General features: G+C 39.4%; 1 protein-coding gene across 12 annotated transcripts; it reads left to right on the plus strand.

Moving 5' to 3' along the window:
* The first annotated feature begins 9,021 nt into the window (after positions 1–9,021).
* RNF14 (ring finger protein 14) lies at positions 9,022–27,553 on the plus strand. Of its 12 annotated transcripts, none has more exons than XM_070374519.1 (9): positions 9,022–9,157; positions 11,366–11,541; positions 13,792–13,961; positions 14,988–15,139; positions 17,821–18,348; positions 19,680–19,908; positions 23,249–23,421; positions 24,362–24,492; positions 26,122–27,553. In XM_070374519.1, the coding sequence occupies exons 3-9, from the start codon at positions 13,808–13,810 to the stop codon at positions 26,177–26,179; spliced, it is 1,425 nt and encodes a 474-aa protein (XP_070230620.1). In that variant the 5' UTR covers positions 9,022–9,157; positions 11,366–11,541; positions 13,792–13,807; the 3' UTR covers positions 26,180–27,553. The 12 variants fall into 12 exon arrangements, with proteins under 12 accessions (XP_070230620.1, XP_070230624.1, XP_005910549.1 ...); XM_005910487.3 differs by having other exon boundaries at positions 9,075–9,224; XM_070374518.1 differs by lacking the exon at positions 9,022–9,157 and adding an exon at positions 9,231–9,464.
* The last annotated feature ends 230 nt before the right edge of the window (positions 27,554–27,783 follow it).

The raw sequence follows: 27,783 nt of genomic DNA on the forward strand, positions 1-27,783 counted from the left end.
GAAGCTGGGAGGCTTCATTCTCAAAACCTTTCTGGTTGGGGAGGTGACTGGACCACCTAAGAGTTGCCTCTTTTTTTTTTTTTTTCCAGCAAAATCTTATTGAAGTTGGAGGCATTCTAGCCTGGGCCATTGACTGGGAGACTCAAGGACTTGTTCTGGCTCACCTGTTCCTGCCCCACAGTTTGTGGTCTCTGTTGGGGGCAGATCACAGATGTCCAATCCCACCCATCTGGGTGGATTTCTGGGCCCACTGTAGAGAGAATAATACTTGGCAGGGAGAAATTTGCCAAGAGAGGACTTTTCAGGAAGTGGAAAGGTTTTGTGTCTTGATCAAGAGTGGTATCTCTCAAAAGGGTCCACGTATCATAGTCACTTGAAAAGCTTTTCAAAATACCAGGAACAGGGCAACTCATACTTTTCTTTTTTCTGGACTGCCAAAGAGAATTTTATAATTGCCAGCTCTATTTCTCTCTCTTTGAAAATGCTTCATCTTTCAGATCATTTGGGACCAAGTTGGGTAAGTCGATTAGACCTTTTTGCTGGGAAGAGAGGCCTAATTGATCTGTGTAATAAAAGGGAAAATAGATGAGGGGGAGGGAAATTGGTGAAGGTTGAGGATATTGTGGAGGGGGTACTTTAGAGAACAGCCGAGGCTGTGAAGAAAGTAGGTTGATGATAAGGACTTTCTGATGGATAGTTGTAAACTGTGACTCTCCTTCATGGCTTTCAAGAAAAGTGCAAGAAAGGATTTATAATTTATTTTGTGCTTTAGTTACCACAACACAGCCCCAAAACTAGACCACATAAATTCTGAGCTAATAAGGGTTACACTTATGTCTCTCTCCCTAATCTTCAGAAGAGAAGAGGGCTACCTCTAGCATGTAGGCTTCAATTCTGATATACTATAGGTCATCCTGGAATGTGAAGTCAAGTGGGCCTTAGAAAGCATCACTACGAACAAAGTTAGTGGAAGTGATGGAATTCCAGTTGAGCTCTTTCAAATCCTGAAAGATGATGCTGTGAAAGTGCTGCACTCAATATGCCAGCAAATTTGGAAAACTCAGCAGTGGCCACAGGACTGGAAAAGGTCAGTTTTCATTCCAATCCCAAGGAAAGGCAATGCCAAAGAATGCTCAAACTACCGCACAATTGCACTCATCTCACACGCTAGTAAAGTAATGCTCAAAATTCTCCAAGCCAGGCTTCAGCAATACGTGAACCGTGAACTTCCTGATGTTCAAGCTGGTTTTAGAAAAGGCAGAGGAACCAGAGATCAAATTGACAACATGTGCTGGATCATGGAAAAAGCAAGACAGTTCCAGAAAAACATCTATTTCTGCTTTATTGACTATGCCAAAGCCTTTGACTGTGTGCATCACAATAAACTGTGGAAAATTCTGAAAGAGTTGGGAATACCAGACCACCTGACCTTCCTCTTGAGAAATCTGTATGCAGGTCAGGAAGCAACAGTTAGAACTGGACATGGAACAACAGACTGGTTCCAAAAAGGAAAAGGAGTACATCAAGGCTGTATATTATCACCCTGCTTATCTAACTTATATGCAGAGTACATCATGAGAAACGCTGGACTGGAAGAAGCACAAGCTGGAATCAAGATTGCCGGGAGAAATATCAATAACCTCAGATATGCAGATGACACCACCCTTATGGCAGAAAGTGAAGAGGAACTCAAAAGCCTCTTGATGAAAGTGAAAGTGGAGAGTGAAAAAGTTGGCTTAAAGCTCAACATTCAGAAACGAAGATCATGGCATCCGGTCCCACCACTTCATGGGAAATAGATGGGGAAACAGTGGAAACAGTGTCAGACTTTATTTTTGGGGGCTCCAAAATCACTGCAGATGGTGACTGCAGCCATGAAATTAAAAGATGCTTACTCCTTGGAAGAAAAGTTATACCAACCTAGATAGCATATCCAAAAGCAGAGACATTACTTTGCCGACAAAAGTCCGTCTAGTCAAGGCTATGGTTTTTCCTGTGGTCATGTATGGATGTGAGAGTTGGACTGTGAAGAAGGCTGAGCGCCGAAGAACTGATGCTTTTGAACTGTAGTGTTGGAGAAGACTCTTGTCCCTTGGACTGCAAGGAGATCCAACCAGTCCATTCTGAAGGAGATCAGCCCTGGGATTTCTTTGGAAGGAATGATGCTGAAGCTGAAACTCCAGTACTTTGGCCACCTCATGCGAAGAGTTGACTCACTGGAAAAGACTGTGATGCTGGGAGGGATTGTGGGCAGGAGGAGAAGGGGACAACAGAGGATGAGATGGCTGGATGGCATCACTGACTCGATGGATGTGAATCTGAGTGAACTCTGGGAGTTGGTGATGGACAGGGAGGCCTGGCGTGCTGCGATTCATGGGGTCGCAAAGAGTCGGACATGACTGAGCGACTGAACTGAACTGATAGGTCATTCTACCACACACCCCTTCTCCAGCCCAACCTCATTGAGAACCACTGACATAGAGCGTCTTAAACTTTTTATTTATTTTTTTAAATTTTTGGCTGTGTTGGGTCTCTGTTGCTATGTGCAGGCTACTCATAATGGTGGCTTCTCTTGCTGCGGAGCACAGGCTCTCAGATGTGCAACTACAACTTCAGTAGTTGTAGCTCACGGGCTCACAGAGCTTCCTAGAAGCACTAACAGCCTAGTAAGGGCGAACTCTATAGGCATCAGGCCTTTCTCACCAAGCATCCTCCTGGTCCCCACCTCTCCCCTATGTCTGCATCAGTGCTCAGCAGGAGCTCTGTGCACACTGGTTCTTCCATATTTCTGCAGGCTCTTCTGCCTGCTTCTTAGATGCTCCCTTTGGTTTGCCTTCCTTCTGACTCCCAGGTGTGGGCATGTCCACCAAATATTCTCTTCAGCCCTCTCTTCTAATTAGGGTTCTTAGCCCAGAAGTGGGTTGCCAGGTTTAACAAATAAAAGTATAGGGTGGGGGCGTCCCTGGGGGCTCGGTGGTAAAGAATCTGCCTGCCAATGCAGGAGACATGGGTTCGATCCCTGATCTGGGACGATTCCACATGCCGTGGAGCAACTAAGTCCCTGTGCCACAACTACTGAGCCTATGCTTTAGAGCCTGGGAGCCACAGCTACTGAAGCCCGAGCACCCTAGAGGCCGTGCTCAGCAACAAGGTGGCCACCGCAATGAGAATCCCAAGCATCGCAACGAGAGAGTAGCCCCCACTTGACGCAACTGGAGAAAAGCCCGTGCAGCAACGTGGACCCAGAACAACCAATAAATAAATTAAAAAAAAATATAGAGTGACTGTTAAATTTGAATTTCAGATAGTGAAAAAACTTTAAGTATTTTTATCTGGCAATCCTATCCAGACGTTAAGTATGACCTCACCACAAGTTCTTCTCTGTTTTCCTTTTTCCTCTTCTTTTTATTTTTAGAATTTTGGTTTACACAATGAATTTGAAAATCTATCAGTAAACACAAAAATCAAACATACTGACTGGGAGCATCATCTGTGCATGAATATTCAGCGGCTGACTCTGTTGATTGGCCTTGTTATGTATTCAGCATTTCTGAGTGATTGTAGGATATAACTGTTCTCACACTAAAAGAACCACCCCTTTGGAGGCCTGGATCACATTCATTAATTAATTTGGTCATCTGGTCACTCATTTATTGGGTGGAATTCAGCATGTTCTTCTCCATTTACAAGGTCAGGCTTTTTTGGCAAGGGAAGTAGCTAAATAGCTAAAGTTGACCCGTATTTTCCTTTCCTCTAAACCACTGGTTTGGTTTTCTTTCTTCACATAGAATCCAATCAGCTTAATTCTCACCTTGCTTCAGAAAGATTCTTGCAGGAAGGAAAATGAGTCTTCCCATCGTTACATAAATTCTCATGGGGCTCCCCTTTATAAGTTTGTGACAGCCAAGAGTTGAGCCCGGAGCTCCGAGAGAAACAGCCATACGCTGATTTATGATGGCAGCTGCTGCTAAATCTCACCCCTCTTTCCTTCTTACAGTGCCATGTTACCTTGGGGTTACAAAACTCTTTTCACTGTTATTCAGGGGAATAATAATAAAGTGCCAGGTTGCAAGTATAAACATGATCATTCTGTGCCTATTATTGTAAATCAAATTTTGCCTTGGATCAGAAGCACAGAAAACATTTTTATACTGTCAGCCACCGCAAGCCTTTTTAGGAGTCTGTTTTTATATAACCCTGGGATGACCTGAGGTATTGTTTGAGCTGTACTGACCAGGGAAGCTGGCCACATTGGTTAGTCTGGCTATTTTTCCTTACAGATCTGAGCACTTTCCTTGGGCAAAGTGTTAACCTGATTTAAGCATAGCATTAGGGTTAATAACATGGCTCAGGACTCCAATTGCCTGGGTTCAAAGCCTGGCTTTGTAATTTCCTATTTGTGTGACCATGGCAAGCCACTTAACTTGTCTGTGATCAGTCTCCCTGGCTTTAAAACAGGGATGATGATGGTAATATGTTATAGGGTTACTGTCACATTTAGCTTACTCCATGCAGAACATTTAGAATAGCGCATGGGACATGAATAGCGCTCTACTTGTTAATTATTTATAATTATGCTTTTAGCTCTCAATTTTTATTTTTGAGTATGAAGCCCCTGTTTTAAAGAAACACCAATTTTTCAGATTTCCAGGTGATAGTAGTAAATTTTTTGAGATCCACAGAGTGAGGAAGTATATAACGACAGGAGATCAGCTGTGAAACTTCTGTACTGGGATGAGGCCTGCCACTATCCAGTCCTGTCCCAGAGTTGGGGCAAGACTTTCCCTTCCACACCACTGCCCCTCTATATGTCAAGGCTTGTTTCAGGAATGCTTGAGAGGGATGGCCGTTGAAAAGGAGTCTGGCCCCCCCAGGCAGGTGGGGTGAGCTCAGCAAAGGTTGTGGACACCATTGGATGCCAGTGATGGATGAACCAGTGCAGGTCCTGATGGAAGGCCTGCAGGTCCCTGCAAGACCAGACATATTTTGTGACTCACTTTTGCTTCTCTACCCAATGGCAGGTTGTTGACCTCTGGTCTAGGTCACACAACCCATTCTCTCCTAGCCCTGGACTCCATCATCATCTAGTGTTCATGAGGACAGGGTATGGAGTTAAATCTCTTTCTCTCTCTTTGTGTTTTCATTCTACCTATCATGACATCATAAACTGTAATCCTGACTTCCCTGGGGCCTTCTCTTTTAATTCTTAAAGCCAGAACGGCTTTATTCTGTCTGTATTTCTGTTTCAACAAACCCTAATTCTTTTACAAGCTATATGAGAGGGTCAGACTGATGAGGAACTGGTCCTAATACTATAGGTCACCACTGAATAACACTGGTAAAATCATTTCACCCCTTAGCACTTCAATTTCCTCATTTGTAAAATGGGGAGATACAATTACTTTGGTCATGGGGTCCTGGGTGTTAAAATGAAACAATGCATGTAAAATGCTTAGCACAGCAGAGGATTAGGCATGTAGGGAAAGCTCAATTTAAACTAAATGATGCAAAACCAGGCACATTAAAACCAAAGCTACAAAAATCTTACAGAGTCTAGAAAGAAAATTAAGTAAAAAACTCTCTTTATCCAAACCTGACCTCCAAAGTGGACTCTGCTTAGTTCACTTTAAACTTTCATCCAAACTTTTAACACTGCTTTGAAATTCTTCTATTCCCTCTGTCCTGTGACCTCTGACATGAAGCCATGACATGATGTCACAATCACCTTTTACTTTGACTTTGTGAGAATTTCCTGACCTGGTTCTTTGTCTCCCTCCTTTTTAGCAGCTGGGAGATCTCCGGCTGCATTCATGGGCTCATCTCCAAGCACTCTGCAGTGGGGTTTCACTCTTGGTTTTATTTCTTTTGGCTGAATATGAACAATATTAGTGGATGACTTCAGAGATTCTTCTTCCTTCCTTTGTCTTTTTAAGGAGTACATTTCTGGTTTTGATGTCCATTACAGGGATAGTTAGGTTTGTGCTCTGTAACAGTCAAGATTTATAGTACAGAGGATTAGGACTGATTATTTGCATTTCAAAAATTTCCCTTCTGTGGCAGTCAGGAAGCCCCTCCAGTACCCAATTTTTTCCCACCTGACTTTTCCTTTCTCCTGCATTCAGGACCAGCAATGTAATTTGTGAAGCTCAGTGCAAAATGAAAATGCAGACCTCTTTTTTCCAGAGTGGCTACTCCATTTTACATCCTCAGAATCAATATATGAGGATTCCAATTTCTTTGCCACTTCACCAACACTTGTTATAATCTGTCTTCTTTTTAAAAATTCTTTATTGAGATGTAATTGGCATACAACATTATATTAGTTTCAGGTGTATAACATAATAATCCAATATATGTGTGTATTGAGAAATGATTTCTACAGTGAGTGTAGTACATACAATACAGATTTTTTTCTTGTAATGAAAACATTTAAGATTTATTCTCAGCAACTTTCATATATAGAATATTATGTACTATATTCACCATGGTTTCCATAACATCCCAATGACCTATTTATTTTATAATTAGAAGTTTGTGTCTTCACCCACTTGCCACCTCTTGCCTCTGACAACCATCAAACAGTTCTCTGTATCATGAGATTAAAAAAATTTTTTTTCTTTTTATTACAGTGGTTCTAGTAAGTGTGACTAGGGTTGCACAGAGTCGGACACGACTGAAGTGACTTAGCAGCAGCAGCAGTGAGTGTGAAGTGGCTTCTAATTGTGGTTTTGATTTGTATTTCCCTGATGACTAGGCAATGCCAAAGAATGCTCAAACTACCACACAATTGCACTCATCTCACACGCTAGTAAAGTAATGCTCAAAATTCTCCAAGCCAGGCTTCAGCAATATGTGAACTGTGAACTTCCTGATGTTCAAGCTGGTTTTAGAAAAGGCAGAGGAACCAGAGATCAAATTGACAACATGTGCTGGATCATGGAAAAAGCAAGAGAGTTCCAGAAAAGCATCTATTTCTGCTTTATTAACTATGCCAAAGCCTTTGACTGTGTGCATCACAATAAACTGTGGAAAATTCTGAAAGAGATGGGAATACCAGACCACCCGACCTGCCTCTTGAGAAATCTGTATGCAGGTCAAGAAGCAACAGTCAGAACTGGACATGGAACAACAGACTGGTTCCGAAAAGGAGTACATCAAGGCTGTATATTATCACCCTGCTTATCTAACTTATATGCAGAGTACATCATGAGAAACGCTGGACTGGAAGAAGCACAAGCTGGAATCAAGATTGCCGGGAGAAATATCAATAACCTCAGATATGCAGATGACACCACCCTTATGGCAGAAAGTGAAGAGGAACTCAAAAGCCTCTTGATGAAAGTGAAAGTGGAGAGTGAAAAAGTTGGCTTAAAGCTCAACATTCAGAAAACTATGATCATGGCATCTGGTCCCACCAGTTCATGGGAAATAGATGGAGGAAACAGTGGAAACAGTGTCAGACTTTATTTTTATGGGCTCCAAAATCACTGCAGATGGTGACTGCAGCCATGAAATTAAAAGACGCTTACTCCTTGGAAGGAAAGTTATGACCAACCTAGATAGCATATTGAAAAGCAGAGACATTACTTTGCCAACAAAGGTCCGTCTAGTCAAGGCTATGGTTTTTCCAGTGGTCATGTAGGGATGTGAGAGTTGGACTGTGAAGAAGGCTGAACGCCGAAGAATTGATGCTTTTGAACTGTGGTGTTGGAGAAGACTCTTGAGAGTCCCTTGGACTGCAAGGAGATCCAACCAGTCCATTCTGAAGGAAATCAGCCCTGGGATTTCTTTGGAAGGAATGATGCTGAAGCTGAAACTCCAGTACTTTGGCCACCTCATGCGAAGAGTTGACTCACTGGAAAAGACTCTGATGCTGGGAGGGATTGTGGGCAGGAGGAGAAGGGGACAACAGAGGATGAGATGGCTGGATGGCATCACTGACTCGATGGACGTGAGTCTGAGTGAACTCTGGGAATTTGTGATGGACAGGGAGGCCTGGCGTGCTGCAATTCATGGGGCCCCAAAGAGTTGGACATGACTCAGCAACTGAACTGAACTGATGACTAATTTAGACGAGCCTTTTTTTCACATGCTTACTAAACATTTGTATATCTTCTTTGGAGAAATGTCTATTCAAATCCTTTGCCCATTTTTAAATTGAGTTATTTGTCTTTCTGTTGTTGAGTTGTAGGAGTTCTTTATATATTCTGGCTTTTAAACCTTTATCAGACATATGATTTTCAAATTTGTTCCCCTATTCTGTGGGTTGTCTTTTCTTGATAATGTCCTTTGAAATACAGAAGTTTTTAATTTTGATGAATCTATTTTTCTTTTATTTCTTGTGCTTTTGTTCCTAAGAACCTATTGCATAATCCAAGTTCATGATTTACTCCATTTTCTTCTAAGAGATTTTTTAGTTTTACTGCTTATATTTAGGTCTTTGATACATTTTGAGTTAATTTTTGCATATGGCATGAGGTAGGGGACATGTAATTTTAATTCCCACTCAGCCTATACGCTTTGGTAAATTCTTGAACCTTTCTCAATTTCTTCACTTTTAAAGCAGGAATAACAAATAGTATCTAAATTTTAAGGTTATAATGAAGTGAAAATTTACATAAAACCATGAGTACAGAACTTGAAGCATCCCTACGCTTAATAAACACTTAATAAACAGTAGTTATTACTGTTACAATATGACCAATGAGCGAATGCCTTCATAGTGGAGGTGCCAGAAAGATAGGTAGCATTTCTGAGACCGGAGTCCCGGGAGGAAGAGGCTTGCCTTCTCTACTTGGGGGAGCAGGTGTACCCCAGGTAGTTTTCTGCCTCGTGATTTACCTCTAGTGATTGGTAGAAATTCTAATTCCGAGGCACATTCCCAGCAGGGGCCCCAGAATCTGCATTTGTGTCATCGTCTCCACAGGCATACTTAAGTGTGGTGGGCAGCGGTACGGTGACGGTGGTCGCGGCTGCAGCGCCGGTTTGACCTGCGGGGGGCGGCCGAGAGGCCGCGGCGGTCACGGCGTCTGCGCAGAGCCCTTTTTTCGCCGAGGCCTCCCAGCCAGATCCGCCCGGCTCAGCTGACAGCTCCGAAGACGGAAGAGGCGGTCCGCCGGTTGAGCCGGGCGTCTCCAGGCGGGGCCAGCGAGTGGAGGTGAGGGGACCCGGAGCTAGGTTGGAGGGCGGAACTTTCGAGCCCGGCGCGGTGGGGCAACCGGAAGGTACGGTGGGAACTGCGCTCCAGGCGCGCGAGGCAGAGAAGGGCGGCCGGGCCGGGACTGCTTGCTTAGCAGGCTTTAACTCCCCGGACCCGGGACCCGGCCCGGTAAGGTCCGCGGGGTGCCCAGAGGAGAAAGGCCCTGCCCCTTCGGGACCCCTGGGCGGGCTCACACGCGCGCAGCGTCCTTCGTTTCCAAGCGCTGGGGCAGGTAGCAGGGCTCGGGCCTGCCACCCAGCTGTAGGTGAGTCGCACAAACGACGACTCCATACGCCGCGCAGTGAGCCGTGGAGACACGGCAGCGGCGTGCTGACCCCCTGCCTCCCGGCCATGGGTGAAACCTTCATGGTGTGGCCTGGGAGAATGAGTAGGATTTTCCCAGGCCCGAGGGAAACCCGGCGGAGGAGGGGCTTCCCTCACTTTTGTAGCGGTTTCCGGTTTGCCTAAAAGTCATATTAAACTTGAATTCTCTCTTTTCCTGACACCGGGGTTTATTCTTGTTCCTGTGTTAACAGCTGAAGAAACAAGGTGATCTGAACCCCGTTTTATTTTTATATTAGCTCTGTGACCTTGAGCCAGCGTGGACTTAAAATGTCCTTTTTCTGTGTATAGTGGAAATAGGAGTAGGACTTTCTTCATGGGGTTGTGGGAATCTAACGGGTTAGTGCATTTAAAGGGCTTACAACAATGCCTGACACATGGTAAGAGTTCACTCTTTTTGCTGTTATTGTGACGACCAACCCAACGTGCTCCTGGTGGGATGTGGCAGTGCAGTCCCTGAACCTTGATTCTAGTCCGCCATTGCAGCAACCACATCTCACCCCAGTTCAGTTCTCACTTTTTCCAGTGTCTAACCTAAAGCACTGCTAGATTCTGAGAGCAATATAGAGAGAGGCAAGACACTTGATCGTCGCCCTTAAGGAACTAATTTAGTCTTGTAGGAGAGGAAGCGCAAGTTCAGAGGAAAAACTGTAATGCAAGGTGGGGTGTGACAATGTCATAGAAAAGTTACAATTAAAAAATGGTTTTCTGAATTTTTAAAGAAAGACATGCTAATTGGAAGTTTTACATGGAATGGGGGTTTTGGAGATGGGTCTTGAAGACTGAATAGAAAAAGAAATTCATGTCAGCAATTTTAATTAAGGGACTGGGACCTATGGCAGCTTCAGAAGCTGGGGTCTGGTGAGTTGGGTCATGAGGAGCTGCCAATGGGAAACAGCTTGGAGTAGAGTTTCTTAATCTTGGCTGCACATTAGAATAACATGGTGAACTTGGATGACCCATGTCTGAATTGCTCTGGGGTGCAGCCTGGGTATAAATTGATTTCACCTCATTTATAATGTTTGAACAGGAAGAAACAAAAAGCTTAATTACATTATCACCGTGTATTACAGCATTTACAGTTCTGTAAGGTGATGTGAAAAGACTTAATATGTAGTCCATAGTAGTCCTACTCGATACATGTAAATTGATCTAAATTTCATTGTTAGCTTATTTGGGAGTCACACATCTGAAAACATGGCTTTAAAATTACTGTTTTATATTTTTTGCATATTTTAAGGTATTCATAGCATTCTCCAGAACCCATCTATGGACCAATCTCCCTTTCTCCTTTATTCCCTGTTGAAGAAGCCTGGTAAAGCATTTAGAATAGGACTTAAATGTTTGTGTGTGAGCACTTTTATTATTTTGTTTTTAAATACCCTGCTACCTTCCTTAAATTAACCTAATGTTGAGTGTCCCTGGCAGGATTAATTCGTTAGTGGACAAAAGGACCAACTGGAGGGGTAGGAAATGAAGGAATAGAAGAAGTGGAAGAGGAAAGGAAAAACAAAAACAAGAAAACCGCAGGAAGCGGTTTGTTATGGGGGCATGTTGTGCTGTCATCTCATATGACCTTGGTGTTCTTAGCTCCTCCCAGGGCTGAAGGCGGTCAGATAAGAAGGGCACTCTGATTATTGGGAACATGCAAATATCCTTTGAACCACATGGCTCAGTTAGACCGACCTAGGTGATTAGTATGCAGCTGTAGACTAGGATTGACTGTGTGTTAGGATGTGCTTGATTTTAAGTGATCGTTACGGAAATTCAGAATTTAAATTTGGAGAGGGTGCTAACACCATCTTTTGTATTTTTTTTCTGCAGATGGCAGGGTTTCTCTAGTATATCTAGTATGTGTTCTACATCTTGGCCTTTTATCCACCTTCAGCAGTCTCATCTCCATCATCTTAAGAATAAATGAGATTTGCATGAGTTCCAAACTTGGGGCTGAAATACAAACTCCAGTGCTGATATCCTTTTCTTCTAGTTGTTATTAACAGGTACTAACTGACCTTAAATAGAATATATCACTGTGTCTTAGGTAGGGACACAGCTTAAGCAGAACCATTATCATCTGCTAGAAAATGTACTTTTTGAAAATGGAATTATTTTAAATGAATTTGAGTTTTGCAGTGTCACTTTTTAATAACATGAAAAACCATGTCCTAACTTTTCTTTGTGCATTCCAATTTAGAAAATATTTCAGCCAAGAGGGAGCATATTTGCACAGTTATAGTCTAGTATTTTAATCAATAGAATGGTAATTTTTGGTGGTGGTTTTACTAATTTTCACAGATTCTCACTACATATTTTTTGCATGTTTGAATTATCTGACAGTGTGGTGTATCTTTCAGTTGCTGTAATTAAAAAGCATTTGTACAGTTTAATTATAGCATATTTTCACTGTTGGTGTTACCTAGAATAATGATAAATCTTAAAATTGATTTGGTATTATTTCAAAATTTTAATGTTATTTTGCTGCTTCCTCAGTTATCTGTCTTACATGTTATCATCCTTGTAACAGTCTCTAGAGTAGGGTGTTCTCAAGTAGGAGCAATTTTCTTCCCCCTCCCCAGTGGCAGGGGTGTGGTGGATATTTGGTTATGTCTGGAGATGTTTGTGATTGTCACAACTCTTGAGGAAAAGGGATGCTGCTGGCATCTAGTAAGTTGAAGCCAGACATGCAGATTCATGTCCTCTAATGCACAGGACAGCCTCCCACGACAGTTGTCTGTTCCAAAATGTCAGTAGCACTGAGGCTGAGAAAACCTGCCATAGAGATTCCTGTGGATTTAAAAAATTCATTTATTTTTAAGAAGTATATCAAATATACTTTGACTGCTTTTGTGAGCAAGGCACTTTTCTAAGTTTAGAGAGCAAGTCAAAGTAGTTTGTGAATTGTCCTTGAAAAAATTTTTATTGTGCTTTCTTTTCTCAGTTCAGTTCAGTTCAGTTGCTCATTTGTGTCCAACTCTTTGTGACCCCATGAATCGCAGCACACCAGGCCTCCCTGTCCATCACCAACTCCCGGAGTTCACTCAAACTCATGTCCATCGAGTTGGTGATGCCATCCAGCCATCTCATCCTCTGTTGTCACCTTCTCCTCCTGCCCCCAATCCCTCCCAGCATCAGGGTCTTTTCCAATGAGTCAACTCTTTGCATGAGGTGGCCAAAGTATTGGAGTTTCAGCTTTAGCAGCAGTCCTTCCAATGAACACCGAGGACTAATCTCCTTTAGAATGAACTGATTGGATCTCCTCGCAGTCCAAGGGACTCTCAAGAGTCTTCTCCAGCACCACAGTTCAAAAGCATCAATTCTTCAGCGCTCAGCTTTCTTCACAGTCCAACTCTCACATCCATACATGACCACTGGAAAAACCATAGCCTTGACTAGACGGACCTTTGTTGGCAAAGTCTCTGCTTTTTAATATGCTGTCTAACTTTCCTTCCAAGGAGTAAGCGTCTTAATTTCGTGGCTGCAGTCACCATCTGCAGTGATTTTGGAGCCCAAAAAATAAAGTCTGACACTGTTTCCACTGTTTCCCCATCTGTTTGCCATGAAGTGATGGGACCGGATGCCATGATCATAGTTTTCTGAATGTTGAGCTTTAAGCCAACTTTTTCACTCTCCACTTTCACTTTCATCAAGAGGCCTTTTAGTTCTTCTTTACTTTCTGCCATAAGGGTGGTGTCATCTGCATATCTGAGGTTATTGATATTTCTCCTGGCAATCTTGATTCCAGCTTGTGCTTCTTCCAGCCCAGCGTTTCTCATGATGTACTCTGCATATAAGTTAGATAAGCAGGGTGACAATATACAGCCTTGACAATATACAGCCTTTTCCTATTTGGAACCAGTCTGTTGTTCCATGTCCAGTTCTAACTGTTGCTTCCTGACCTGCATATAGGTTTCTCAAGAGTCAGGTCAGGTGATCTGGTATTCCCATCTCTTTCAGAATTTTCCACAGTTTATTGTGATCCACACATATCATACCTAACTGAAAAAGTCAGCAATTATAAGAACCACAGCTGTCCTTTTTGAAAAAGGCTGTTACTGTGTTGATCTACTGGAATATTAGATATGCCTGTCACTTTTAGTTAGATAGAAAAGTGAGAATATTGATTAATTCTTTGCAGTTGTTTTTGAGGAACTTTCTTCTGGGGGGAATGGGGTTGTTGCGGGGAGGGCCATTAGACTTTTCAAGACTCTGCGCCTTTTCTGTTCTTAACTGACTTGAATGATTATCTTCAGCTCCTCAGAAAATTAAATGTCGTCAGAAGACCGAGAAGCTCAGGAGGATGAATTGCTGGCCCTGGCAAGTATTTATGATGGAGATGAATTTAGAAAAGCAGAGTCTGTCCAAGGTGGAGAAACCAGGATCCATTTGGACTTACCACAAAATTTCAAGATATTTGTGAGCGGTTAGTTAATATTCTCTTAAACAGATTTTTTCTCGATAAAGGTTCTTCTCAATTTCTTAGTGTACCCTAAGTTATTTATCATCTTGTGTTTATAGGCATTAGTGATACATGGTAGTATTACAGATTTAATGCCTGTTTCTGTTTTAATTGAAAATAAAGGGTGAACAATTTTCAATTTAATTCTGCCTTTTTGATCACAAATATTATCCTGCATATTTCATGCTTCCTAATCATCTAACTAGCAGTTCATCAGCCATGAGTCATTGGCTGTTAAATAGGGGTAATAAAATAGAAAATGAAATAATAAATGTGAAAACACTTGGAAAGGTTTGGTTGTTGTTAATACTATTTGGTTTCTAGAATCTTTTCAACCACCATAAACACATGACACTACTACTCTGTGATCTTTTGCTTCAGAAAAAACTTAAAAACTAGTACTTTTGATACTGTATTCACAGAAGACATTATGAATACTTTCTCAATATGTTTCTAGTGTAACAGCTTTAAGTAAAGAAAGTAAGTGTGATAACTGAAAATGAAACTTTGATTGTGAGGGTGTTATGTATTGTAGCTTGCCCTCAGCCTGAGATCATTGCACTGGCATAAATTCTCCCAACTCTGATTCATTGGAGTTGGCACATGCTTATCTAAGTAGGTCATGGCTTTTTGATAGAAATAATGTCTTTTTCTCTAGATTGTGTCTTTAATTATCTACTGTAAAAAACAACAAAAGAAAACATTGTGTATTACTTGCTCACTAGTGTTAGGAATTATACTCAGAAGTGTAGCAAGAATAAGTTGTGTATCTTCATTTTAAATTTCATGATGCTTAGTAGATTTTTTTAAGGGCTTATAAGATTTTTTTAAGGTGGTGGCTCCAAAGTAAAATTAAGAACAGAAAGTGCTTTGGGGGAGGGTTTTTATCCCCTCAACCAAAGCATTACGTTTTTCTTGAGCACTGCTCAGCAGTAATGGACACTCAAGTGTTGACCAGCTGATCCTTTCTAATCTTTGTTTTTGGTTCAGGCAATTCAAATGAGTGTCTCCAGAATAGTGGCTTTGAATACACCATTTGCTTTCTGCCTCCACTTGTGCTGAACTTTGAACTGCCACCAGATTATCCATCCTCCTCCCCACCTTCATTCACACTTAGTGGCAAATGGCTGTCACCAACTCAGGTTAGACCCGAAACTTAATTTCTATCCATTTTTAGAAACTTAAAAAATCATCTTTAATTGAAGACTACCTTGATGATCTTGAATTCAGTGCATGAAGAACAAATGGGTTTGATGTTGTAATTTTTTCCCCTTCATGAATTGTAATGCTAATAAGTTGAAAATGTTTGGTGTTTTAGAAAGGAATGGCAATAATTAGAATGATTAATCATTTTGAATTGAAGTAGGAGTAATTTTTAATCAAGTATATTGTTTCTCTCCTTTTCTTGCTATTTTCCCATTGAATCTGTATTATAATGGAGACTATAGGTCCTCCTCATTTTCCTCAGATGTTGGTATTGCTTTTTATTACTTTTATACATTCCTTAAATGAAAGATTTAATTGTAATTAGGACTAAAATTGAGCTAATGTAGTTATAATAAACATTCCTTAAGAACACATAAGAGCGCCTTTGTAAAAGTCTGTATATTAGCAACAGTTGTTGACTGAGCTCACATAATGTGAATGCACACAAATAGAAATGCATATGATTCCTGTAGATATCTCATTAAGGCTTGAGATCTTATATTACAAGCTTTCATTTCCTCTGGGTCGTATATCCTTTTCTAGTAACAATGTCAGCTCTTGATTGAGACATAAATATGGCTTGAAGCTAAGATAATGTATTCTGGAATAGATAATGGATCAATAGCAGTTACTTTTCTAGAAGTCATGATGAAGATTGATAGGCTGATGTATTAAGACAAAAGCTGTCAGAGTTACTTGACCTCAAGGAACAGCTTGTCAGTTTTTCTTTTTTGGCTATGTAATTCTCATTCCCACCACTGTTCATTCATCACCAGGCTGATCCTTAGATGAGAGTGCATTTGTAAAATTGAACTTAGAGTTTAAAGACAAAGTTAAAATTTTAAAAAAAGAATAATACATGTAGAATAAAAAGGAGATTCACCTTGCATTTAGTATCTTTGTCAGAGGTAACACATGCAAGACAGTGGATTATTTACATTTAGATCACTGAGAGTTGATTAAATTATCTAGACATTTATAGTCCATTTCTCCACAGAGCTCTTGATACTTTATGTTTATGCATGTGTACACATGTACAGTTGCAGATTCCAACCAAATAGCATCTACTTAATGCTGGCTTTTAGGGTATAGAGAGAAGAGAGTTGCTCATTATTTTATGTTACATAGCTAAAATTACAGTAGGACTCTCTGTCAAGTAAATTTTTGTCCATATAATTGGCATTTTAATCTGTCTCTTAGGCTCCTTCTTCCTTCAATTCTTATTTGTTACTGGGCCCTGATTCCTTGGCTTTATGAATTGCTCCTGTTGATAATGAAGTTGACTCATGGACCTGTTCCTCACTGAATTTGATTGATAGATAGAAGTGGGTTTAGTTTTCTAGTATTTTCCCTATTTCTCTTCCAATATATACATACACACAGTGTCTTTCATGCTCTTCTCTTTCTGCTTCCCTCGTTCCTCACATGTATGTACATCTCAGATACCTCTTTAGAGAAGGGACGAGAAGAAAAGAGGATGGAGGAGGATGACTTCTTCCTTGGATTTGGTGACTCAAACATTCAGAGCTTCCCTTTTAGTATTTATTACATTTTAAAGATTTCATCCGGTTTCTTATTGATCATGAAAGCACATTTATGCAAATGTGTAAAAGCATTTGTTGTCCAGTCTTGAACAGTCAGTGTTTAATTTTGTGCCCATATAGAGTTTAGTGAATAGCACTATGCAGTGTAAGGAGGAGAATGTGGTTCTTTTTTACTTCAAATGTCAAATTTACAAAATTTATTTGCATCTGGAAGGCTTATTCTTTGATGTTTACCTAAAAAGAAAAGCTGCTTATGAACCTGAGCTCTACTTAAAAATCTTCTTATATTTGCCTTTCAAATTGAACAGACCAGTTTTAAGGAGGAAAAGTCAAAATAGTTTAAATTTTGGTTGCCTAACTTAGGAAATGTGAGCTTTGCCTATGGCAGTCAAATCATGTTAAGGGCTTGTAATCATGTCCAGGTTCAATATCAGTCTGCTTTCCTCTATTAACCTGGATCTGGTGTAAGCTCAGATTGCCTAGTTAAAATCAGCTTATAAATTGGAATAACAAGGACTCTGAGATTAGATTCTGTTAGTGATTTTTTTCACTTAAGTTGGCTTCTTGATACAGTTGAAAGAATTAATTTTAAAGCTTGGATGGTATTTTTAAATTGTTTTTTGCTAATCTTTATTGTAGGGTACCAACAGGGCTAGTACTCCAAAGGAATAGAAATAGTTCATTTTAAAACTAGATCTCTTCTCCTACGTGAGATAGATAGTAGTACTAAAGTAAAGAAAAATAAAGAACAGAAAAGGCCCTCCATTTCAGTAGCCCATGTGTAAACCTTGTTCTCTGTCTGGTAGACTCTTAATTGTCTCTCTGGTTTTATGGGACTTCTTTTAGCTTCTGACCTTGTGTCTGTGGCTCGTGTTGCTGAATAGTTTAAGAAGTACTTTGATAAGAACGCTGATGCTATTGTGCAGCACAGTTTATCACAGAAGTGAAAAGAATACTTTCTGCTTCCTAACAGGAAGTATAAAGGTCTAAATTAAAAAGATTTCAAGGGAAATTAGGAGTTGACAGCATCATCTTTCCAAACTCACCAGCATCCTCATGTGTTTTTCCCCTAGCTATCTGCTCTCTGCAAGCACTTAGACAACCTGTGGGAAGAACACCGTGGCAGCGTGGTCCTCTTTGCCTGGATGCAGTTTCTTAAGGAAGAGACCTTAGCATACCTGAATATTGTCTCTCCTTTTGAACTCACGATGGGTTCTCAGAAAAAGGTTCAGAGAAGGATGGCTCAAGCTTCTTCCAACACAGAGCTAGATTTTGGAGGAGCCACTGGATCTGACATAGACCAAGAAGAAGTTGTGGACGAGAGAGCCGTGCAGGATGTGGAATCATTGTCGAGTCTGATCCAGGAAATCTTGGACTTTGATCAAGCTCAGCAGATAAAATGCTTTAATAGTAAATTGTTCCTGTGCAATATCTGTTTCTGTGAGAAACTGGGTAGTGAGTGCATGTACTTCTTGGAGTGCAGGCATGTGTACTGCAAAGCCTGTCTCAAGGACTACTTTGAAATCCAGATCAGAGATGGCCAAGTTCAATGCCTCAACTGCCCAGAACCCAAGTGCCCTTCAGTGGCCACTCCTGGTCAGGTAACTCTTCACTCCTCCGACAGCTGCTCCCTAATTCTCTCACAATTCTCCAGAGGGAGGCATTCTCTCAGGAACTTCTTGATAGGGCTCATTAGGACAGTCTGAGACCTTGGAGCCAGCCCACCAGTTTTATTGTGTCCATGATCTTTATTTAAACAAATGTAAATGCTCCCTTTGCTGGCTTTGGAATGGGTGGTCCTTGGCAAGGATGAGCATTAAAAAAATAATTCTGGTGATTTACTCTGTATTATCTGCTAGGAGGGGGAACTACTACCCAGTCTGTGTGAGGTTGGGATCTGGAGGGCTTATCCCTTGCGATGATTAACCAAATGTTTACAGACTTTAAAGATAGCCTGCTTGGTTGTTTCTTCTTCTTATTCTTTTTTTTTTTTTTTAAATCAGCTCCTTTGAGGCATAAATGTACTCATTTAAAGTGTACATTTTGCTTAGTTTTGACAAATGGGTAGACCCAGGTAACCACCATCTCAGTCAAGATATAAACTTCCCATACTAGCTTAGTTGGTAAAGAATCTGCCTGCAAAGCAGGAGACCCTGGTTTGATTCCTGGGTCATGAAGATCTTCTGGAAAAGGGATAGGCTACCCACTCCAGTATTCTTGGGCTTCCCTTGTGGCTCACCTGGTAAAGAATTCACCTGCAATGCGAGAGACCTGGGTTTGATCCCTGGGTTGGGAAGATCCCCTGGAGGAGGGAAAGGCTGCCCACTCCAGTGTTCTGGCCTGGAGAATTCCATGGATTGTACAGTCCTTGGGGTCGCAAAGAGTCAGACATGACTGAGCCACTTTCACTCATTCACTCACTCATACTTGGTTTGATATTGAAGTGAGATCGAGGGTTTTATTTTGTTTTGTTTTGTTTTTTATATATATAACTTTATTTTAATTGGAGGCTAGTTACCTTACAATATTGTATTGGTTTTGCCACACATGACATGAATCTACCACAAGTGTACATGTGTTCCCCATCCTGAACCCCCCACCCACTTCCCTCCCCATCCCATCACTGTGGGTCATCCCAGTGCACCAGCCCTGAGCACTCTGTATCATGCATTGAACCTGGACTGGCTATTTGTTTCACATATGATAATATACATGTTTCAGTGCCATTCTCCCAAATCATCTCACCCTCACCCTCTTCCACAGAGTCCAAAAGACTGTTCTATACATCTGTGTCTCTTTTGCTGTCTTGCATACAGGGTTATCATTATTTTCTATTCATCTGGTTTTTATGCTTGCTTCCTAAAGATCTCCTTTAGGATCAGAACTGGTCGGGAAATCATCAGACTTAACGATGTTTTATATTTCCCTCCAGGTCAAAGAGCTAGTGGAAGCAGAGTTGTTTGCCCGTTATGACCGCCTTCTCCTCCAGTCCACCTTGGACCTGATGGCCGATGTGGTATACTGCCCCCGCCCATCCTGCCAGCTGCCTGTGATGCAGGAGCCTGGCTGTACCATGGGCATCTGCTCCAGCTGCAATTTCGCCTTCTGTACCCTGTGCAGACTGACCTACCACGGGGTCTCTCCATGTAAGGTGACAGCAGGTAGGTTGTAACCGTGTGAACTCAGTCTCCCAGCCCTCCCCCACCCCCTAGAAAAGAGACTTATCACTTCAATTCTTAATTTGGAAGAATTGTATTCTTCTTTGTTGGTTCAACAGATATTTTTATGTCAGTTACTACCTACATTCTGGGAATATAGCAGTGACCAAATGCCCTCATGGAACTTACATTCTAATGGGAGAGATAGGCAAACCAAATAAATAAGAATATTAGATAGTGGTAAATGCTGAAGAGGAAAAAAAAAAAAGGTAAAGCAGAGACAAGCTATAAAGTGTTCTGAAGGGGAAAACGTTTGGGACTTTATTTAGAAAAACCCAGTGGAGGCAAAGTGGTTTGAGTAGACTTGAAGGAAGTAAGGAAACAAACCATGCAGATATGGAGGGGGAGCATTCCATGGACGGAATGACAGGGTAATTTCTATCTATGAGTATGGAATAATGTAGATCCTGGCAAATGCAGAGCATCTGAGCTATCACTGTTGTTTCCATGGTGCGCACGTTTGATCAAGTGCTTTCTCAGTGAGCCCAGGAGGTCTCAGAATCTTCCTCAACACAGTACTTTAGAAAGCTGCCCTCTATGGAGGTAGGCTCAGGAAGTGAAACCTGTTAGCCATTTCTGATTTAGATAAGGATTGAGAAATCAGGCCCTTGACATCAATTTTACTAGGCTTTGGTGACTTAGTGTTTCTCAAATTAACAGGGCTGATGATAATAACTACTTCATAAGGTTGTCGTAAGTTTGAAATGACCTATTGTAGTGCTGCTGAGAGTTGTTATAGTTGTTATACTGGTCAGTGACAGGGTAAATACAGAAATTGAGAGTCAGGGTTTAAAACTTTTACAGCAATTTCATTATTGCTGGCCACTGACTAAATTTTATGTCAGTCAAATACAATAAAAATTTAGGATTATTTTTTGTCTTTTTATGCATTTTTATAATAATTCATTTGATTATATTTTGCAAAAGTATTGGTCCTTGACAGAGTGGGAGGAAAAATCTGGTTCTCCACTGAAGTTTGAGAATGGGCATTTTGCATGTGAAATGCAAAATGGTAACTTTTTAAAAAAATTTGTATATTATTTATTATTAAAGTATAATTGATGTATAATTTGTGCTAATTTTTTCTGTACAGCAGTGTGATTCACTTATACATATATGTACATTCTTTTTTATATTTATATTTTTTCCATTATGATTTATCACAGGATGTTGAACATAGTTCCCTGTGCTATACAGTAGGACCCCATTCATATATAACAGTTTGTGTAACCCCAACCTCCCCAATCCATTCCACTCCTGGTTTCCTTGGCAACTACCAGTCTGTTCTTATTTTGTAGATAGGTTCCTTTGTGTCATATTTTGGATTCCACATATAAGTGGTATCATATGGTATTTGTCTTTTTCTTTATGACTTTACTAGTAGGATAATCTCTAGCTGCATCGATGTTACTGCAGATGGCTTTATTGCATTGAACATCTTTTCTGTACCTGTTGGGCCATCTGTTTGTCTTCTTTGGAGAAATGTCTATTTATTAATAGTTATTTTTCCATTTTTCCATTGAGTTGTTTGTTTTTGTTGTTGAACTGTTTTGTTGTATGAACTGTTGATATATTTTGGAAATTAAGCCCATGTCAGTTACATCATTTGCAAATACTTTCTCCCAAACCATCTCTTTTTAGTGATGGTTTCCTCTGCTGAACAAAAGCTTATAAGTTTGATTAGGTCCCATTTGTGTATTTTTGTTTATTTCTATTACCTTGGTCAGAAAATGTTTTGCCTCTGTTCTCTTCTGAAAGTTTTATGGTGTTATGCATTAGATTTAAGTCTTCAAACCACAAAATGTTAACTATTAATGCCAATATTGCTCTAGTTACTGATTGTTAGCAGAGTGTCATCTCCAAGAAAGGACCCTGACAGGAGAATGAGTAAATGGAGTATTTCCAGTCACCTATTGCAGAGTCTTGTAGAGGTTATGGGCAGATGTGATGGAGAACTCACCAGAGTATAATATAAGCCTTTACTTGAGACTTTGGTATCCTTATCATTGAGAGGCTGAAATACCTTCCAGGTATTTCACAATGTTTGGGGAGTAAATCAAAGATAGACTTGGGGATTTCAGCAAAATTGGGAATCTCTTTCTTAGTCTCTATATGTTAAATATTACCATACAAAATATATAATACACTAATAATTTTATTATTTTGAGAACATTAGAGCAGGAACCTCTGTCCTTAAGATGTCTCAGAATATAAAAACGCTTTGAACTAGTAGAGGAAATTCAAATAACAGGATTTAAAAATACATGTCTGCTGCATCTCAGCAGAAGTGTTAAAGTCATGGGAATGAACAACACAGGGAAAGAATTCATAGGTGAAGGAAAAGTCCAGTTATAATTCTGCTCCAGAAGTTGTCTACTTCTAAATAATATGAGGAAGGTAAAATAATAAAAGAGCCAGAACATTGTTGAGAGAGGTCTTTAATTAATTGTGTTGAAAAGTTAAGGTAATAGAATTGTGAGCAAAAGCCTTTGTTGACAAATAAAGCCTTTGGAAATAGCTGCCCATTCCATTTGAGTTAAGTGATAAAGCAGTAGAAACCAGATTGATGAGTATTAAGCAGAAAAGTTGGTAGAAAGGACTTTTCCTTTATCTGTTGGTGGTAAATTTTATTCACTGGCTTTTTTCTTATATATGCAGAATTGAACCATTGGTCTTTGCCCTTAAATCAAAGGTGCTTTTGTTTAGTTTGGCAGGTCTTGTTATTAAATGGTGAATGATGCTGACTTAGTAGAAACTCAGTGTCTGTTTCAACCTCTGTGTCATTTGATAAGTCAGCCTTTAAACTGTACTACTAGTTGTACTAGTTGCACAAAAATATCAACATTAATAAGTTAAAATCAAAGGAAAAAGGTAAGCTATTATTCTGTCACATTTAAGAAGTCCAGCTTTTCTACTTGGAGAATTCCTGTCTGTTCTTTGTCTTTCATGCATGTGTAATTTTTACCTAGTTACAACCTAAATATATTTTTTGCTGGCTTCTGTAATGAGTATTTTAATTGAGTTGTAGCCATCCTAATCATAAGTTTTAATAACTAAATATTATGTCATTAAGTGGTTCCACACATAATTATTCCCTTGGACATTTAATTTGTTTGCCATTGTTATATGCGTCTCTTTGCATATAATTTTACTTTGGATTAATTCCTTATGATAAAATCCAAGGAATAACATTATTGAATGGTCAAAGGTTACGATCATTTTTAACGGTTTTTAATGAGCTTAACAAGTTGTATAAAAGTTAATTTTCCATTTCACCTTCTAGAGAAATTAATGGACTTACGAAATGAGTACCTGCAAGCAGATGAGGCCAATAAAAGATTTTTGGAACAGAGGTATGGTAAGAGGGTGATTCAGAAGGCACTGGAAGAGATGGAAAGTAAGGAGTGGCTAGAAAAGAACTCAAAGAGCTGCCCATGTTGTGGAACTCCCATTGAGGTAAAAGTTTGGGGACAGACTTGGAGGCCTCCCTACTTGCAAGCATGTTATGATTTACTCAAGAAGCCTTTTAATTTTGAACTAATTAAGAAAACATATATTGGTATTTATTAAACCTTCTTGGAAGATTCAAATTTACTACTAATTATTGTTATTGGTATTAAATATATGTAGATGTCCCTTTTCATACAGTGCTTCCATACAGTGATGGTTTTTCTCAGCTTGTATCTACCTCAAAATTGAATGAGTTATGAGGAGGCCATGTTAGAACTATAGTCAACTCAACTCATCTATATTATTTTTTTTTTTAAAAAGGCTGACTTCTCAAAACTATTTATCCTGGAATTTAACACATCTTTTTAACAAGTTCCTGCTTATGAAATACAGATATAAGTCAAAATAGATAAATCTGTTGCTTCTTGACAAAACCTTAATATGTTTTAAAATCAAAATACATGTCTTTGCATTTGATTCTGTTGTTCCAATCCATTATATCTGAGCTAACCTGGATGATGATGCCCCAATTACTCCATTAAGGAAACTGGCCTTCTATTTAACCACTTTGACATGCCTCAGCTCTGATAAAATGGGAGACTTGGGTACCAAATGTTTACTAAGATTTATGTAAAAAGTTTAAATCCCACATATTAAAGCCAAACATCTTCATAATCAATCTAACTACATAATTCACATATACATGTTTGGTTTGTATTTACTGTTTATCAGAAGAGATTTTGCTTAGTATCTAAGTATTTCCTGTATTTCACTTGTAATGCCAAAGAGTTTAGGCATTAATATTTATCAGTGTGTGTTAACCTGTGTTTCTCAACCCTGCATCAGAAAAGGGAGACGATAAGGAGAGGGTTGCACCAAATCATTTTGTCAAGTGCATTTCTCTTTTGCTTTTACAGCCTTGATATTTTTCTCTCTTTCCCACCAGAAATTAGATGGATGTAACAAGATGACATGTACTGGCTGTATGCAATATTTCTGCTGGATTTGCATGGGTTCTCTTTCCAGAGCAAACCCTTATAAACATTTCACTGATCCTGCTTCCCCATGTTTTAACCGGTACGTATGCACAGAACTCCTACTCTCAGCAGTTTTTTGGTACTTGATTTGCAGACCACAAGCCCAGTAAATTTTAGCTCTGTTTATTTAGAAAATTTTTTATATTTTCTTTCATATATTTTTCATATTTTTCTTTCATATATTTTTTCATATATGTTCCTCATATGTGCATTTTCTTGAAAATGAGTTTTATGATGAAAATATACTATCTGAAGATTTTCTTTAATTTATTATCATCCTCAACTTTTTTAGTGAAAAATTTCAAACGTACAGAAGAGTTGAAAGGATAGGACTATAATATCTTTCACCAAAATGAAAAATTGATAATATTTACCATATTTGTTTTATAAATTTATTGCTTAACTACTTGACCATAAGTTGGAGACATGATGAGTCATCTCTATATACTTCCACACATCTTTCCTAAGATAAGAAAAGTTTTGTACATAACAGTAATACCTCAAAAAATTTAACAGTGGCATACTGTCATCTAATAAAATATTTAAGACTTATCAGCTATTCCCCAAAATATCTTTTAAAGCTGTTTTATTATACCAGGATCTAATCAAGTTTAATTATTTTATTTGATTCTGTTTCATAATAAAGCAAAGTATTACCCACTTTTTGTTTGTCTGTATTGAGCGGAATGTCGACCTTCTGAAGAGTCCAGGCTGTTGTCCTATGTAACCTTACCTCCTGGAGTTTTGTTTCTCCATGGTGCCTTTTAGTTTGTTTCTCTTTGCTCTCTATTTTCTGTAAAGTGGAAGTTAGCTGTAGAATGGAGTTTGGCTAGATTTAGAGTAACATTTTTGACAGGAATACTTAACAAGAGGTGGTGTACTTCATGTTGTATCACGTCAGATCCATAACGTCAGGCTCTCTCACTATTAGCATGATCAGTTCTATCATTTGTTCCATATAAAGGTAAGGTTTTTCTTTTGTTGTTAGTGAGTGATCTGTGGGAGGATTCCTTGGCACAGTGTGAATATCCTATTCTCCACCAGCTTCAGTTTCAACATCAGTTGATAATCCTTGTTAATAGACATCTGTGGGGTACCTACAATCAGTTCTTGACGTTATGAAACTATGAGTTGAAGAAACCAGCTGTGCCTATGAACCACTGGAAATAAAAGTATTGAAAATACAAATTTTAAGTAACATAAGAGGAGGAAAAGAAATTGGCAACTGTAAAACATTCTACTAGAGAGTAGAATTCTGGAGAGTATTCTGCTGGAGAGTACAAGGTGAAGATGGAAAGGATGGGGTGATTAGTATGTAGTAAAGTTACAGTGTTTTGAAGGAGTGCAGCTTCTTGACTGCATGAATTTTTCAGTCTTGACTTATTCCACATATTATACACATTGAGTGTTAGTTTTTATGATACCTGTCTCCCACTCTTGTTTCTCCTTGGCCCTTGAGAGTTGTCTGGATCCTTAAGAAAGGATTGTTCCTATAAACTTTAAGGCAGCTTGTTTGGAGGGATTCACATTTCAGCCTTCCCAGTAGAATAATTAAAGGAAAGGAAAAGATACTATCAGAATAGTGCAGAAAATATATTTAAAAAAAGGAAAGAAATTATATTCAGTTTCTATCAGGTATATTAAAATGTACCTTGTTTTATGCGTCCAGGTTGTTCCATGCTGTGGATGTTAATGGAGATATTTGGGAAGATGAGATTGAAGACTAGTTAACTTCTACTGCTCAAGATATGGAAGTGGAATGGTTTGCCCTAATCTTTTGTCAAGTATACAGAGTAACTTTGCAGGATATTTAGGGTGCCGTTGATTCAGTCTTCCTGTGTAGAAGATATGGAAGAACAAGGTTTTATTTTCACGTGTTACTACTGATTAAGGCACATGTATACATTTTTTCATTGCAGCATAATTGAGGAAGTATTAAGCCAAAGGTTCAGAAAATGAAAACTAGAAAATATTAAATATTACAATGTGCCCGAAGCTTTGAATAGTTAAAAGTTAAATATTTATTTTCTTCTCCAAGCTTTAGGGAAAGAGAGAGGGGTCAAGAGTTAAAGACCTTTTTATCTCTGAGAAGCATCCCTCTAAGACATTCTGTGGGAGCTGTGTCAGTAGTACTCCTTAACACCTGGGGTGGGTAGAAGCCTTACTAAAATTGTGCCGAGAGCCTGATCTTACTTACTCCATATTACATTCTTTCCAACCTGAATTTCTGCTCATTTTGTTTGGAGGAAGCCCCTTACTCTCTAACTGATGGATGGCCCAGTGTCATTTTGATCTGCTGCTTTTCAGAATAGAAATTTACAGATAATTTAAAAAATATTTTTTAGTATGTAAACACTGTAGGTCACCTGATATATTTATCAGTGGTCTGTAGTCCACTGGTTTTGAGCCAAGTCTAGAATTTATTGACAGTGGCTTAGAAGAATTTCAGACCTTTTAAATTTCCCTGTTTCTTCTAGGCAGTAGAGCCTAGATTCAGAACAACTTGTCTTTGCTACCTTTTGTTCTACATTCTCTCCGGTTGACCCTTGCCCTACCTTTCATTGGTAAGGACAATTTTAATTTTAGCTGCAACAGCTCATATTTTTATTTCCCCTGCTGGGATAGGAGAAAACCTAATATATTCCCAAGCTGAACTTTAATTATCTGCATTTTGAACACTGCACCACCATAGTTCCAGTGCTAAGTTTCTGAATTCTTTTTGAAAGGGCTTCTCTAATGCACTATGGAAATTTGTTTCCCTATCCTCTCTTGTTTTTTTTTTTTTTTGGCATCAGCACTGTTTCAGGGGATGATTTTGGCTTGATACCTAGATCCCTGTTCTTGGGTTTTGTTGGCTTTTTGAAAAATTGCCTTCCTTTATGGTTTGGTGAGTGGGTTGGTAGCAAAATAAGATTTTGGGTAAAAAGGACAGAAGAATTCAGCTATAGCTGTGAACATGTTCTTTTTTCTACCTTGTCATAGAAAACTGGGGAATCACTTTTAACCATTTTATGTGTGTGTATCCAAAGAGCACGGACTGTTTCTGGATTGTCAATGAGGATGCTAAATCTTAAAAAAATAAAAATTATTTAAAAATTGTCTTATAATCAGAGCAGAGTTGCTGTCACCAAGGCAATTATCACATTTAAAAACTATATGGCGTATAACACATATTCTTAAAGTGAGCAGAAGAAAGTCATGGAACAGCGTCTCCTCTTTTACCTAAGCTTGTGACTAAACTTAGAATTTGGGCCCCATATTTTGTTTAATCTACATGGACTTCAGTTCAGCACATTTTATATAAGAACAAAAGTTAACTTAAAAAATAAGT

Source organism: Bos mutus, chromosome 7 (genome assembly GCF_027580195.1).
Source record: "Bos mutus isolate GX-2022 chromosome 7, NWIPB_WYAK_1.1, whole genome shotgun sequence".
Taxonomy (NCBI): domain Eukaryota; kingdom Metazoa; phylum Chordata; class Mammalia; order Artiodactyla; family Bovidae; genus Bos; species Bos mutus.